Source organism: Camelus dromedarius, chromosome 2 (genome assembly GCF_036321535.1).
Source record: "Camelus dromedarius isolate mCamDro1 chromosome 2, mCamDro1.pat, whole genome shotgun sequence".
In the NCBI taxonomy this organism is placed as follows: Eukaryota; Metazoa; Chordata; class Mammalia; order Artiodactyla; family Camelidae; genus Camelus; species Camelus dromedarius.
Window position 1 is genome coordinate 20,571,787 of NC_087437.1, and position 15,241 is coordinate 20,587,027.

General features: G+C 33.5%; 1 protein-coding gene across 2 annotated transcripts in view; it reads left to right on the top strand.

The window, feature by feature from the left end:
- Positions 1-12,772, top strand: part of SLC25A36 (solute carrier family 25 member 36) — a 35,500-nt gene extending 22,728 nt beyond the window's left edge. For both annotated transcript variants that reach the window (XM_010976788.3, XM_064491604.1), the window contains 3 exons: positions 3,893-3,959; positions 6,672-6,961; positions 8,863-12,772. In XM_010976788.3, the coding sequence (XP_010975090.1) occupies positions 3,893-3,959; positions 6,672-6,961; positions 8,863-9,056 (551 nt within the window). In that variant the 3' untranslated portion in view covers positions 9,057-12,772. The remainder of the gene's footprint in view (positions 1-3,892; positions 3,960-6,671; positions 6,962-8,862) is intronic.
- The last annotated feature ends 2,469 nt before the right edge of the window (positions 12,773-15,241 follow it).

Sequence of the window (15,241 nt, forward strand, 5' to 3'; positions counted from 1 at the left end):
GTGCATTATCTTAGTATTTTATAAAACTTTAATTCTAATTCTTTTATACTATTCCTTCTAGAAGGAAGAATGGGGTAACTTTTCAGTCTCATCGTGTAATAAAAGCCTGGGGTCTTTAGCTTGGCCATAGTAGCCTTGACCTCCAAAGAATTCCTTAACAGTATTTAAGATTTACAAAGCTATAAATGGTATCATACCGCTCTACAGCTTTTAGACAAAATAGTTCTCTTTGCTTAGCATAACATATTTTTAAAGTCTAATACAGTACTTTCTATTCTCTTGTCTGTTGATACTTGACTTTCTACTATCTTGCAAAAACATTGATCTTAATACCTACCATTACTTTCCAAATACGGGATAAGAATATATGGGATCTTAGTTGTTTTAGTTTTAATTCAGTTTTTTTTTTAAGTAGTTTTAATATATTTCTCCTAGAAAGTTAGGTGGGTTTTGTTCTTACAGAAATTAATTGAAATAAAAAGTATTGAAAATGCAGTAATACAGGTATCACTCACTTAATGAAATAAACATTTTCAACAAATTTACTATAAGCAGGATTTCTATTAATCTGGTTTTTAATTGGTTTAAATTATCGAATGAAGTCTTAGATGAAGCAAAATTTTAAAAATTGCGTTTTAGAAGTTTTTTAAAGCTTTCTAATAAAATATTAACCATACTACTAACAATATGGCCAATTTACTGCCATTTTGCTTTAACTGACTAACCTACAGATAGATTATTCATATACTTGTAAGTCAGTTTTAATGTTTAACAGGGTGCTCAGAATATTAATATAAAATAGCATATTGTCAGAATGTCACAAAATTTAAGTACCAAAATAAAAATAATAGGAAATTTCTAAATTTCACAGGGCACCATTCCCAGTATCTTTGTGAAGAAGTTTTTAGAAGAAGTAGGAAGACATGTTTAGCTTTGGCTCTTTGTTAACTTCAGATTGCCTTACCATACATAATTATAAATTAGTGGTAAAATTTTGTTTCTTCCTGCTTGTTTTGTTTTTTGAATTAATAGGTTATATTTTTCTAGATTTAATTAGCTTACTGCTGTCTCCATAAATTATTAGAGTATCTTTGGTTAAGAGAATGAAATAGCATAAAGCCCAAGGACCACCTGGTAAAGGACAAATAGTTAATCCTATAGATTATGCCTAGATTCTTTATCTAACTTAATGGTTCGCTGGCAGTTAGGCTAGTGTCTTTATTAAGAGCTAGCTTGTTACTGGGAAAGTTGAGCCAAAACAGCTATAGCGAGCACAGGTTACGGATAATAGCAGCTATATAGGGATAAGACGACAGCATTCTCTCACTTACCTAAATTTTAATGTGTTGTGTTCCATAGGTCAGTTTGTGTCTGGAAATGAATTTTAGTTAAGTGAGAAATACCTGTTGCTTGCTTCCTGTCATTGTTTATTAACCTGTACGGAGGATAATTAAAACTATAATTTATGAGTATTTAAAATTTATTCCTAGTAATATTTATAAATATTTAATGTAATATTTTAAAATTCACATATATAGGGCTTTTTCCAGCCTCTAATTGAGGGACTTTATGACTTGAAAGTGTTAAGCTTGGGTATTAAGTTTATATTTTTAGAAATAGAACTTCTATTTTTTTTTTTAAAAAAAAAAGCTTTGATTCTCATTTTCTTTTCAAATGAAGTATAATAAATTGAGGCTTTTACCTAGACAGGCTGTTTTTTAAAAAGTTTGATATAAGCATTCCCAGTTTTAGGCTTTCAAAATTTAATAAAAAGGAAATGTTTTTTCTTAATTTTCACAGAATAATTAATAAAAACCATTGTGAGTAATGCAGATAAAGATAATTTTGTTGGTTGGTTCTGCTTGGTGGCTTTTTATTAATAAACTCCTAATATTACTTATAGACATTTAGCTAATACAAATATTGAAGTTTAAAATGAAAAATCATTAAGTCAGAGGTATGACCAGAATACTGATGTCTGGTGTATAGTAGCTTTAAAATAAAACTTGAATATCTTTAGCTTGACTTTCACATAGAAAAATGAGGTTCAAAAGGAAAAAAAAATACAGTACTCCATAACTCTATTCTCAATTAAGCCAGACCATGCAAGAAAAATCTTTTTCAAACAAAGTATTTTAAACTGATCAGTTTAATATTTTTCTCTTTCCTTTTACCAAGAATATATACATGAAAAGAACCTTTTTTTAAGACATGTTCCTGACACCCTGTCCAACATGTTAAGTTTTTATTATTTTAGTACTGGCTGCTGCTTACAAAATTGTTGGTCCCATTCTAGTTTTATGTGTATGTATATATGTATGTAGTATTAAAAGCACTTAAGAGAAATGGAGACTATATAACCATTACAAAATTATTAAAGGAGTTATCAAACCTAATTTTTATTTCATTTATCTTGCTTGATAAATAGATTCAATTTAAGCATCTTTTTGTGGAACAGCTGGCTATTTCTATGGTATTAAAACTGGATTAAGGGAGTAAAATTTGAGTTAGCTAATTATCTGACATTATAGAAAGGAAAAGAACCTGTGAGACTAAATTCCACTTTGTAAACAATGTAGTAAAATCATTATGCATTTGTAGACATATAGCCATACTAATTCTGAAAGCCAAGAAAGTTTTATGATTAGTTCTCCACTATATGTTAACTAAAAAAAACAAATTATTCCTAAGTGCACCATAGCATTTTTGTTCCTAGAAGTACTTTATTCATATTAAATGTGCTGCTTATATTTCAAAACCTTCCTAAAAATAACGTGCTTGACTTGCTAGTATTCGACAGAAAGTATAAAAGCAGTTAAGATCCTTAGACATTTCTGCATATAAGTTTTCACTGAATTTAAATGCCAACTGAATAAATGTAACCTTGTTGTAAGTAGCTCTATGAAGTTTGTGTAGCTGATCTTAAATATTTACAAGCCATATATTAAAACCCTGTTTTGTATAGATGAAGCAATCTTTATAACTTCCTGTCATCAAGATTGCATTTCATGTGCTTCTGTTTTTCCATAACACTAGAAAGATAACAAGTAAAAGATACGCACTAGGCTAGAAGCATATTGTTCCAGAGATCTTAATTTACTACCTGGAATGAGCCATCTTAGGGGACCACCCTTTCGCACTGATAGTTAATACATAGTACTCCAGTTTTAAAGTAAACTCGAACTGCCTTCTACCTTAAGTTTCTCTCCTCAGTGTCTATAAAAGTGAGATTTATAACTTTTTGAACTTTTGAGTTTTTGTATGTTTTTAAGTGAATGAAAAAATCTGTCCTATTAATCCTAACAGAAACCTTATCTCTGTGATACCATTATTTTAACAGTATTAGTAAGTGTGTATTTGTATAAAGTATTCATAGGGCCAAACAACAATTCTTTCTGTTATACAGTCAACTTAAGAACAGATATTGGTAAATGCTGACGTTTATGTAGACTCCATTTTGAACATAGTGATTTGTGATGTTAGTTGGACCCCGGGTAGCTGTTGTACAGTTTGCATGCTGAAAAGCCCTAGAATACACAAAATTTCTATGTGGATGTCTGTAGAAATGGGTTTCTAAATTTAGCTTAGAGAGTAGAGGGTGCCCTAGAGAATAGTCTGAATATGATGGGAGAGGAATTTGTATACAATCAGATTTTGCTCTTAAAAGAATCTTTTAGTTATGGTCAGAATTTGAGAATGTAGACTGGAAATAAAGTATAGCTGTTCATGGCTGAATGGATTTATAAAGTTAAAGTGTAAAGGATACATGAATTGATAGTTTAAATATTTATATACATTTTCTTTAATATAGACGTATATTATTTTAAAAACCTTGAAGTCAGTAGTGTGTTCTTCATTTTTACCAGAGTTCATTTTAAACATGTTTGTTTAGGTTTTACCGCAATCACAGCAACCAACCCCATTTGGCTTATAAAGACTCGGTTACAGCTTGATGCAAGGTATGTTAATTCATTAAAACAAAATTCATTAAACTTGGATTCAACAAAATTTTTTCTATAAATTTATATCAGATTTCAGTGCCTGGTATCTAACCAAGTTTTTCCTGTCTTTTGCTGGTGAACTGGGGTGGGGGGGGGTTGTTTTTGAAGCTTGGGTCTACCATCAGAAGCAAGGGTGGTATAATAGTTGACAGTGTGAGAGTTCCAGGGAAGAAATATACTATGCATTGTTTTTCAATAAAAGAAGAAGAAATGAAAAGGACGTAATCTAGCCCACCCAGGCAGTGATACTTCACCCCATAGGTGATTATAGTCTGCCTCCCAACACCTACATAAACTTACATGATCAGTGAGTCTAGACTGAGTCTTAGGATCGTTGCTCAAATTCAGTAACCTTATACACAGAGAGTCCTGGCATGGGATTTAGCTCACATGTATTCATAGACTTCGTTTGTTACCACCAACCATCTTATGGCAGCAAGACTCATTCATTCAATATATCTATATTGAGCAAGTACTGGATGGTTCCAGAGGTAGCCCAGGAAACAGTGGGGACCAACTTTCTATGGAATAATCAAGGAATAGTTTTTTGAGCCTTTTTAAGCAGAGACAATAGCACAGACCTCACACGTCCTAAGTTGAGAGCCTTTGGTGTGTTCTGAGAACTGAGAAAAGGCTGGAAGCAGTGCAGCTTAGAGTCCTGCCATCTTAACTCCTGTATGCCTTTAGAATGGAGGATGGGGGAAAGGAAATGCTTTACATAGAGAAGTGATTCTATCTGGTGTATTATAATAATAATGTTAATAGTTTTCAAACTGTCTAATTAGCCTTTCCGTCTGAAGTAGATTGTGTGTAACAAATTGTCATTGTTTTTAATATTTTAGGGTTTGGGAAACGTAACGTTAGATCTTGTAGATTATAGATAAAACTGTTCTAAGAAATCATTAACAATTATGCCTGCTTAAATATCAGTTTTCCACATTCTGTCATGTTGGACTATATGCTGTTTGGAGACTTGAAAAGAAAATGTCTGATTTTATTTCAGGTGAAATAATTTTTAATGAAATCTTCGAGTGTTGTAACAAAACTCGAGTTTATTTCTTAAAACCAAAGATCTGAAAGGCAATGGTAGATAAGACAACACAAAAGTTAAAAAGCATGAGATGCCAGTCCATATTATACTGTTATAAACTGCCAGGGGTATGCTCCGGTATGTGATAGGTGGATTTGTAGGGGATCCAGGAAAAGCATGGCTTAAAACTCTTTGATACTATTTTTTCACTTATAATTGTAACACAAGCCCGCACAATTTCTTAGGCCTGGGGGTAGGGAATAGAGGCTGAGGTAATAGTGAAAGATTGATTTGAGGATGCTAACTTACAACACTGAGATTAACGGCAAGGCTGTTTGCATGTTACCCTTTAGGGCTTATAGCTCTTTTAACTTTCTTATGAGAAAGGATCTGATGGCAGAAACTTATTACAGTTGGTTGCATGGATCATTCAACTAAGAAGGTATTTATTCAGTATCATTAGTTGAGGACATTCATTAGTTCAAGACAATTATTAATTCATAAAATAGGAGGAATCTGCAGCTTATCAAGTAGGTATCGTAGTTGTGATTTTACTTTGTTATGTCAGAAACAGATTGTGTATAATTTCTAAAAAGTTAAATTTTCTAAGACAGAAACAGGCTCGCAGACATAGTAAACAATCTTACAGTTACTGGGGAAAGGGGGTGGGAAGGGGTAAATTTGGGAATTGGGGATTTGCAAATGTTAGCCACTATATATAAAAAATAGATTTTAAAAAAGTTTCTTCTGTATAGCACAGGGAACTAAATTCAATATCTTACAATAATGTTTAATGGAAACGAATATGTGTAGGTATATGCATGACTGGGACATTGTGCTGTACACCAGAAACTGACACATTGTAACTGACTATTCTTCAATTAAAAAAAAGTTAAATTTTCCATTTCACTGTGGATAGCATTTAAACCCATTTCTTTCAGATTTCCTTAATGAGGGAATCATAGTGAAGGTAATAAATATTTTTACAACTCACAATTACTTGAAAACTGTTGAGGTCCTAATTCATTATTCACTGAGATGAAAAGATACAGCTATTGCCTTCAAAGGATCAGAGGGAATTTGACTTAAATTCACCCAGTCACTTTTTAGGAAGAACTGGGTGAGGTTAGAAGAATCCCTCAGGTGCCCTGAGATTAGTTTAATTGTACTCCTTGCTTTATGATACTCCATTATCATTATTGTCTCAGTCATTCTTTTTAATATATTATTAAATGCAAGAAAAAAAATCTTTTTAACCTAATTAGAACTGGATTTAATATAATGTAAGGGGCTTTTGTTTGCTTTGTTTTGTTTTGTTTTGTGAGCTGCAGTCACAGTTTGTTTGGACTAAAGGATTTTGTTAGTTATTCATATAATACAAACTTCAGTGAAACTGAAGATTCAGTGTAGTGTATTTTGTATTCAGTAAATTAAACTACTTACATGTTACTTATCTAATATGACAAATTTGGAATAAAAGAAAAGGAAATCTAAAATGAATATTTTAAAATTCTGATTTCACTTCATGAATTAGAGGGTCATTATTAGAGTGGCATACTTCTACTATATTTTATTTACTTTATTTAAAAAACTGTACTACTTTACTTATGTTAATAAGATTTTTCCTTTTTGCTTTTTAGGAACCGTGGGGAAAAGCGAATGGGCGCTTTTGAATGTGTCCGTAAGGTGTATCAGACAGATGGACTTAGAGGATTTTATAGGGGCATGTCTGCTTCGTATGCTGGCATATCAGAGACTGTTATCCATTTTGTTATTTATGAAAGTATTAAGCAAAAACTACTGGAATGTAAGATTGCTTCTACGATGGAAAATGAAGAAGAGTCTGTAAAAGAAGCATCAGATTTTGTGGGAATGATGCTAGCTGCTGCCACCTCAAAAACATGTGCCACGACTATAGCATATCCACATGGTAAGAAGAGTCGAGTGTATATAATATATAATCTGTTAATTCAGAAACTTTTTCCCACCCCAGCCAATGGCCCACTTACTAGAACGTTGATAATTTCCCCGAATTCCAGTATAACAAAATGCAGTTCATCATAATGGGATTGAATATGTATAAGTCACATAAGGCCATTTTAATAGGTCAGTATGTGTATGCTGTAGTAACATGGTGGTGATTTAGCATGGGCTCTGGACAATCAGATTTCAGCCCAGAGTCAGTGAGATTGCAGCCAGGTGACTTTTGGGCAAATTTCTGTTTTTTAAAAAAAGTATGGATGTAGGTCCTATACTAGATATTTTATATTATTACGTGTGTGTGTATATATATACACACATATATATATATGATACACATTATTGTTAATCTGCACAGAAATCCTGCAAAGTACTTATCTTCTCTATTTAAATGTAGGTATGCCAGAACATAACCAGAATTAACTTCATTTTCAGATGGGAAACCAAAGATGTTAAGATTAAGTAACTTGCTTAAGGTCACATAGCTTACTCAGTGGTGAAGCCCAAATTTGAATTGAAGTCTGTAATCCCAAAAACCAAGCTATTTTACATTGTTTCATGATGGCAAATAAGTATATATGAATGGTTTTTTAAAATTTCTGTCTTTTAAGTTTTACAGTATTAGCCTATTTCATTAATAATTGAGAAAATCACTTAAGAGTTTGCCTGCAACATGCTGAGGGTTTTTTGTAACTTTTTTTGTTTTGTTTAAGTGTAGCCTTTGATTTTGGTATGTTTGAAGTTTGACTTGGTTTGGGTTTTTAATCTTAGTGGTTCACTTTTGTTATGCTAATTAATATTTACATTGATCCTTGTAAAGCTAATGCTCTGTGATTAAAGCCCCAATCAGGAAAAATGAAATAGGGCTAGAAAATGAGTATTTGCTCTAAAATGTAATTTACAAATAAAACCAACTCTTTACCCAAATTGGACTTCCAAGTAACCCCAGTTTACTGAGGCATGTTCCTAAACTTCTTTAAGAGAAGTCAAAATAGTACTAGCAGCATTGAGTAGCTTCTGACCTCCTGTGGGAGGACTAGATGGTGACCTGCTCGGGTGAGAAAGAGTTTTGGAGTCGTAAAGCACCCTGTCCCTTCAAGAGAGGTGACGTCATTATAAGAAGAGGTACAGTTTATAAGCAGAATATTTTGGAGTGGAATATATAAATGGCATGGATTTTTAAGAGAGAGGACGTAAGAGATTTCAAATATTAACATTTGCAGTGAAAGTTACTTTCAGTCATTTCCCTCGGGCCAGTAAGGAGTAGTGTGTTGAAAAAGTTTAAGATCCCTCTCAGCTCTAAAGGTTTATGATTTTTTTTGCTTTTCAGAAGGGGCCTCTTAGCTGACAGCCAGTATTTTAAACATTTTGAGCCTTATTCTCATGAAATTTCATGTTGGTATATGTGGATCATTGTGAATAAATTAATAATTCTTTTTTCTCATTGTAATACCCACTATTAAGAAATCTTTTCTGCTTGTTTCTCACTGTATATTTCTGTATTCTTCTTTCATACCACCTCCATTCTCTTTCCTGCTTCACCTTTTTTAAAAAAATCACATCTGTTCTCCTTTGTATTTATCCAGTATACAACTGATACTTTTGTTTCATTCTATTTTTTACCATTCAGGAGCCTATGAAATTTTATAATTAGTACATATGATTTTAGCCAGCTATCTCAGGAGTTTGTATTATTATAATAACTAGTTTCAGTAAGTTACACATTAAAAATCACTCCTCATTTATCGTAAGTTCACACTTAGTTTGATAAATAGGATATGCTCAGTATTAGGAGGATGTAAAGATATCATTTGTGTTTAAATAAAATGGCTTTATTTTTTTCCCATACAGAAGTTGTTAGAACAAGACTACGTGAAGAGGGAACAAAATACAGATCTTTTTTCCAGACACTATCTTTGCTTATTCAAGAAGAAGGCTATGGGTCTCTTTACCGTGGTCTGACAACTCATCTGGTGAGACAGATTCCAAACACAGCCATTATGATGGCCACCTATGAATTGGTGGTCTACCTGCTCAATGGATAGCACCACCAGGCTGCTGTACTATAAAGAGGGAAGACCAAAAGATACAGTGGACCATGGAGTACCGAAGCCAGCATGGTGGACAGAAGAAAAATAGTTTGGGAACATGGAACTATGCCTACGTGGAAGTTTGGTTGTAGAAATAAAAGAAATAATAACCACATTACTTAGTCTCTTTAGTAATGTGGGGGGAAAAAAAACCTTGGCTGCCTCCAAGAAAAAGCCTTTAGATGCACTCCTTCCTCAAAATTGCCATTTTCTCTACCATGTCCTTGGGACACAGTTGCATTTTGTTGATTTATGGCAATCAGAGTATAGTGTTTATTCCATGAGCACTTTTCCAGTCTTTAAGACAAAGCCATCCCTAATTACATACCATACAGTAACTATCCAAAGATGGTATTGACAGACATAAATTTCTAACTTCTGGCTTCTGCATAATTCCTATAAAATTGATAAATAACAATAGTGAGATCTGCAGTATTATTTTTACATTTCCTTCAGAGGATCTGACACAATACTTTGAAGTTAAGTATTTGGCATTAGTAGTCAGTTTTTGACAACTCATGAAATAATGTCTAAATACCATGTATATTTTCAGCTTTAAAATGTTTTGGTTTCCACTCACAGGTGCTTTATGTTTAGCATAATGTGAACACTTAAGTTGTTTATTAACGTATTGACTCAAATGGTGATAGTTCGGGACAAAATAAACTGATAAAATGTTGATTTTTGGCCACTTCAGTAACTTAAACATGTCCTCTTATCTTTTCTAACATGGACGAATGTCTTTTTAGTAATGTATTATTTATGAACTTGAATGATTACCTATCATCCCTAGGTATCGTTTTCTTAAAGTGAAAAAAATTTACCTCTTCTGAATCTTTCTCTATTTGGTTTATCTTAAGAGTTTGAACTTTTGAATTATTTCCAGAACTTCTGCATATATTGGATTTATTTAGTAGAGAAAATGGTAATTTTCAGCTCTGCCCTTTACAAGGTGGGTTTTTTTTTTTTAAGATGACATTGTAAATATCTGAGGCGGCATAAACATTATGGAAGAGGGGCCCTCTGCTGTCTGATTGAGCAGGTAGGGATCCTAATTGACTTACAGTTTTGTAAGTGAACAAAATGCTTTTGACAAGAAATTTATTCCATCCTAATTTCTTGAGTGATAAATCATAGAAAGATTCAGGTTAATTCAGGTTAAGTTTGTTAACAGGATAGAGCTTTTACATTTTGCTATTGCATTCAACTGCACCTTTTAATACTTTAAATGTATTATATATATATGGCCCTTATGAAGATACTTGCTGTAATTGTATTAAAAGACTTTTGCTTTGGATGTTGCTGTACTGGTGTATGAAACTTACACAATTAAACTCCAGTGTGGTACTCATTTCGGTATATATGAACTGTTCATTTTGTGCAATGGCTTTATCTTAGGAATGACTTTTTGTGAATGCACTTTGTGGCCTTTTTTTAGGGGGGATGGTGAGCGTAGGAGAGAATTCCCATGTTAAAATTATTTTTTTAAAACATTGGTTATGTATTAGGCAGAAACAGTGTTCATAACATTTTCCCGGGGTTTAGGTATGTTGTTTTGGAGATCTTTAATATAAATGTTAGAAGTATTCTGTGTACACTGTAGTGCCCCTAACAGAAGATTGTAGCATGTCATTGCAAGCTTTCTCTGCTGTCACCAATGAAACACAGTGCCCTCTTAAATTCCTCCACCTTCTTAACTTCCTTGTAACCAACAGTAACTGGATGTTTTTGAGGTGCTTTGATTGGAATTTAAAATATTCCAATCTATTTGGAGACCAAAGGCAAATTCAGTTTCATCACCTTTGGGATTATTCATACCTTTTATGGTGAATTTCAGTTTTGACATTTATTGTGAGGAACATGCCAAAAAAGAAAACAGTTATAGGGGTTTCTAACTTAAATCTGTAGAGAAAGTATCAATCTAGTCTGTTTTCATTTTCAGGTGCCACTTACACTGCCTAATATAGTGCCATTTGCCTTGTGAAGATCTGTAACCATTAGTGTACTGAATGTAGGACAGGACTCTAATCTTCGTGATCTCAGTACCCCACAAATGATTAAGAATGACATGAAGACCAGCAGCTAAAGAACATCTTATTTAGTTGTAGCAAATTCGTAACAAGTGTCCTTCAAGGATGAACACATATTCTATTCCTGTTTGTATTCGTATTAACCTTTTAGTGCATTATATCGAGCTTTTAGCATTGAGCATATGTGTGTGCTGAAAGGAGAAGATCTCGAGTGTTAGCCTTTGTTTCTTTGTGTGACAACTGGAAAGGAGCAATGAAGTTTATTTCAATTGTTTTTCCCCCAAAGTAGAATCTGCCATAGTTTATGTGTGACAGAGATAATTTTAAAAGACAACTTTATATAAAAGTTGTATATAAAGTTTGTCTCGGAAACATTTTTGGGGGAATTTTTTTTTAATTGATGCAAACGTTTAAAAAGAAGAATACATTTAAAGCATTGGGCTTTTTTTAAAAAACTTATTTTCATCTAATTTCTATTGGATAACTTTTTATTTTATGGTGTAGATGTAGTCAGCACTCTTCAAACTGGTATGTACTTTTGTTAGAGAATCTTCCCAGAAAATTAAATTGAACTCATTCAGGCTACAGCAGTACGTACTGGAAGAACATACCCTCATAGAGGAGCCGACAAGAACTTTGATACCTATAGCTCACAGAAACAGTTTATTAAATTTCAAGAGTCTCAAATCTGAGAATGACCAACCTTTGATTGATTGTCGGGTACCATTCAGTGCTTTTAAATCCAGGAAAAAAACTATCACCAAAGCTTTTGTCTTGGTTTTCATTATGTATGTAACTTTGTGTAATCAACCTTACTAGATAGGACCCATGAGTAATTGATTTGTAACTCTGGAACCGCGAGAATGTTAACTAGATTATTTAATACAGCCTTTTGTCTCCTTAATACCTAACGCCCTTGGTGGAAAAGCATTATTAGGACCAGCAGAGTTTGGGTTGCTAAAAATGTTTACTCTTTATTACTAGAATATAAACGTGTCAGCATTTTTAGATTTGTTTTAAATCACTAAAAATACCGATCTTGAAAGACTTACGTGCTAGGAATTAGTTTATCCTCCACTCTTCCAGCGTTGTTCGTGCCACCTTTTGTTGTTTACATGCTCTTCTGCCCAGACTTAGTACTGTAGGGACCCCTTTTGGGCTGATATGTTTAATGGTTCAGCCTTTTTCTCCTGTAGTATTGATCATGACTTTAACATTCCTAAATCAGATACTTCTGAATGATTTAAATTGGAAAGAACTTCAACTATATAAAAGTATTTAATACAATATACTTTCTGCCTACACAAATCTCTTCTCCAGTGCCCTTATATTTCTCAATCTATACTCTGCTTTTTATGCTACTTTTAGAAACTGAAGTTTCTAGTTTTACTCAGTTTTTGTGTTAATAAACATTTTGAATGTGTACACCCCTGCATATGTGAACAATTAAATTATGACCTATCAGTCATAGCTAAATAATCAACTTCAAAGAGTTGATAGCCTTTGACCATTTATGTGAAGTCTGCTATTCTTGCATTTCTGTATGTGGCTGTAAATTATGTGCATTTACTCTATTTATGTTAACTAGCTGAATTTTATTTGAATTGTTAAAATTCAAAAATTAAAATATGCTTATGAAAATCTGGTGTGTTGGGTTTTGTCTATAATAAATCTTAATGTTTTGATATGGTGAGAATATAATCACACTTTCTTAGGATTATGTGCAGAACAGAAGTACTACCATTTTCAAGTTTTAGGGTCCTACCTGCTAGACCTAGTAATAGATGTCATGAGGAATCAAAAGGTCAAGTAAAGTAATCTCACTCCCTCATAGTTAAGGAAGAAATTTCTGTTCTTGCCTATTTTCCACAGGTTTATTGATCTGTTAAGTCCAGTACATTTCATGTATCAAAATACCTAATTTGCAAAGAATATTTCGGAAGTTGGACCCTGATTAGGTTATTTGATGCCTCCCTGGGTGTTTGTTTAACATTAGAAGCTTCTATTTGTTTTAGTTTCAACCTTTAGTAAAGCTATGAATATTGAAGAGCTGGAAACTTGTTAGAATAGTCAAGTCCACAAATGGTAGGTTGAAATACAAGTGAGACAGATTTAAGTGTTATGTACAGGTACCTACCCACTTGATATTTTGTCTATTTTGGTTTTTTTAGGTTTCCTCAAATTGTAGCTACCATCCAGCATCACCCAGTTTTGTACATGAGGAATCCAGGACAAATTTGTCATGTTGCATTTCTCAACTTAAAGCTGAAGTTGGCCTCCCGACAGTACTCTTCCCAATGAAGACCAAAATACTGGGTAGAGTGAAGATACTGTCAAAATAATGGTTGAGGTTGGTATGACTTAGCTCAAGTGTCCCAAGTTTAAATTGTGTCTGTGTGTTCATTACCAAATAGCCAGGAGCTGTGATGGAGGAAGAAATCTGAGTTTATGGTTTCTTAATGTTCCAGTGTGACATCTATACAACTGGTAAAACTCAGGCAAGCAAGCAAAGTGTACTTAAATGATTTCTGTTGTTAATTCTTTGCATTGCACAGACCAGCTGTCTGCCTTTATGTACGGAATTGATTCAGTAATTTGAAATTTAGAGTGCTAAGTTTACACAGTGATTTCGTGTGATTTCCCAACAGCCTATAGATTGGGTGGATAGATGTGATATTAAAAGGGTTTTAGTTACAGCTGGGTGTTTTTGATTTGGATGTTCTAAATCTTAGTCCTGTGTTTATTCACTGCACTAGGTTATTCATCGGCACTTGGGATGACACTTAGATGATACTTTTTTAAAAGCACACCCCTATTTAAAGGAAAGATCTACGAGGATTGGCTCAGAATGAAACACTGAGAAGTAATGAGAAATGGAGCTCAGTATGTAAGTTGGAACAATGTGAACTGAATCTTTGAAGCTGATTTATACAGAGCTTAGACTACATCCTGAGACTACTGGAGAGGCACTGGATTTTCTTTTCCCCCAAAGCATTCTTGTGATATAGAAAGTCAGACTTAGCAAACATTAGATTCAATTTGTCTTAGATGAGCTACCTTCATGATAGTACCTGTGAGCCTCAGGGATGTCCTAGGTTCTTAAGTGTTATGATGATTATTTCTCTTAGAAAAACCTGGAAAGGTTGCCTGGAAAAAATAGTATTTTAACCAGGCTTTAAAACAAGGATGGAAATTTGATGGGCTGATGTAAGGAGGGGCTTTCCTCGTTGAAGCAAAGATCAAAATTTTCTAATAGCCCATTGGGAGAAGTAACCCATTTTCTTTTATAATTCCAGGAAATTGACTCAAAAAGTAACTGTCTTGACATTTTGAAATTAATGGAAGACCCAAAATTCTAAACCTAGTCAAATTCAAAGGAGCTCATCACATTCAGCCCAACAAAATTTAGTTTGTTTTCTGTGACCCAGGTCCCTACTCCTTAAAGCACCTCATAATTTCTCTTTGAGTCTTTCATTGTCAAGGATAAATAGCCCATTTTCAGCCACTACTGAATCTTAGCTTTCACGATTATCTAATAAGACTGATCAAAATTGTATGAACTAGGTATTTTAGTGGCCCAGGTCATTTGACCTCTATCTTCCTAAACTATATACTGATTTTTAGTTTTGTTTTTTTGTCTCTACACCCCTGGTAAGTATGGTAGAGCAACTGGACAAAAATATGAATAAATATGAACAATTGCTTCACCATACACAAAAGATGAATGATAGGCCTAAAGGTAAAAAAATGAAAATGTGTTGGCAAATGTTCTTAGCAGCTTTATTTCTAAAGGTTGTCATCAAGAGAAGGTCAATTTATATTCAAACAGTAAAATACTGCATTGTAAAAACAAAAGTGAATTATTGATACATGCAATAGTATGGATGAGTATATGTTAGGTGAGAGAAGCCTGGCTCAGAATAGTATATACTGTAATCCAGTTATGTGAGGATCAAGAACAGGCGAAACTAGTCCACATGATGGAAGTCAAATTACTGTTTACGTGGAGGTATGGATGGGGAGTTGACTAACAAGGGGGGCCTAGTGGGACTTTCTAGGGTGATGGAAATGTCTTATAAACTGATCTGGGTAGTGGTTAAATAGGTGTGT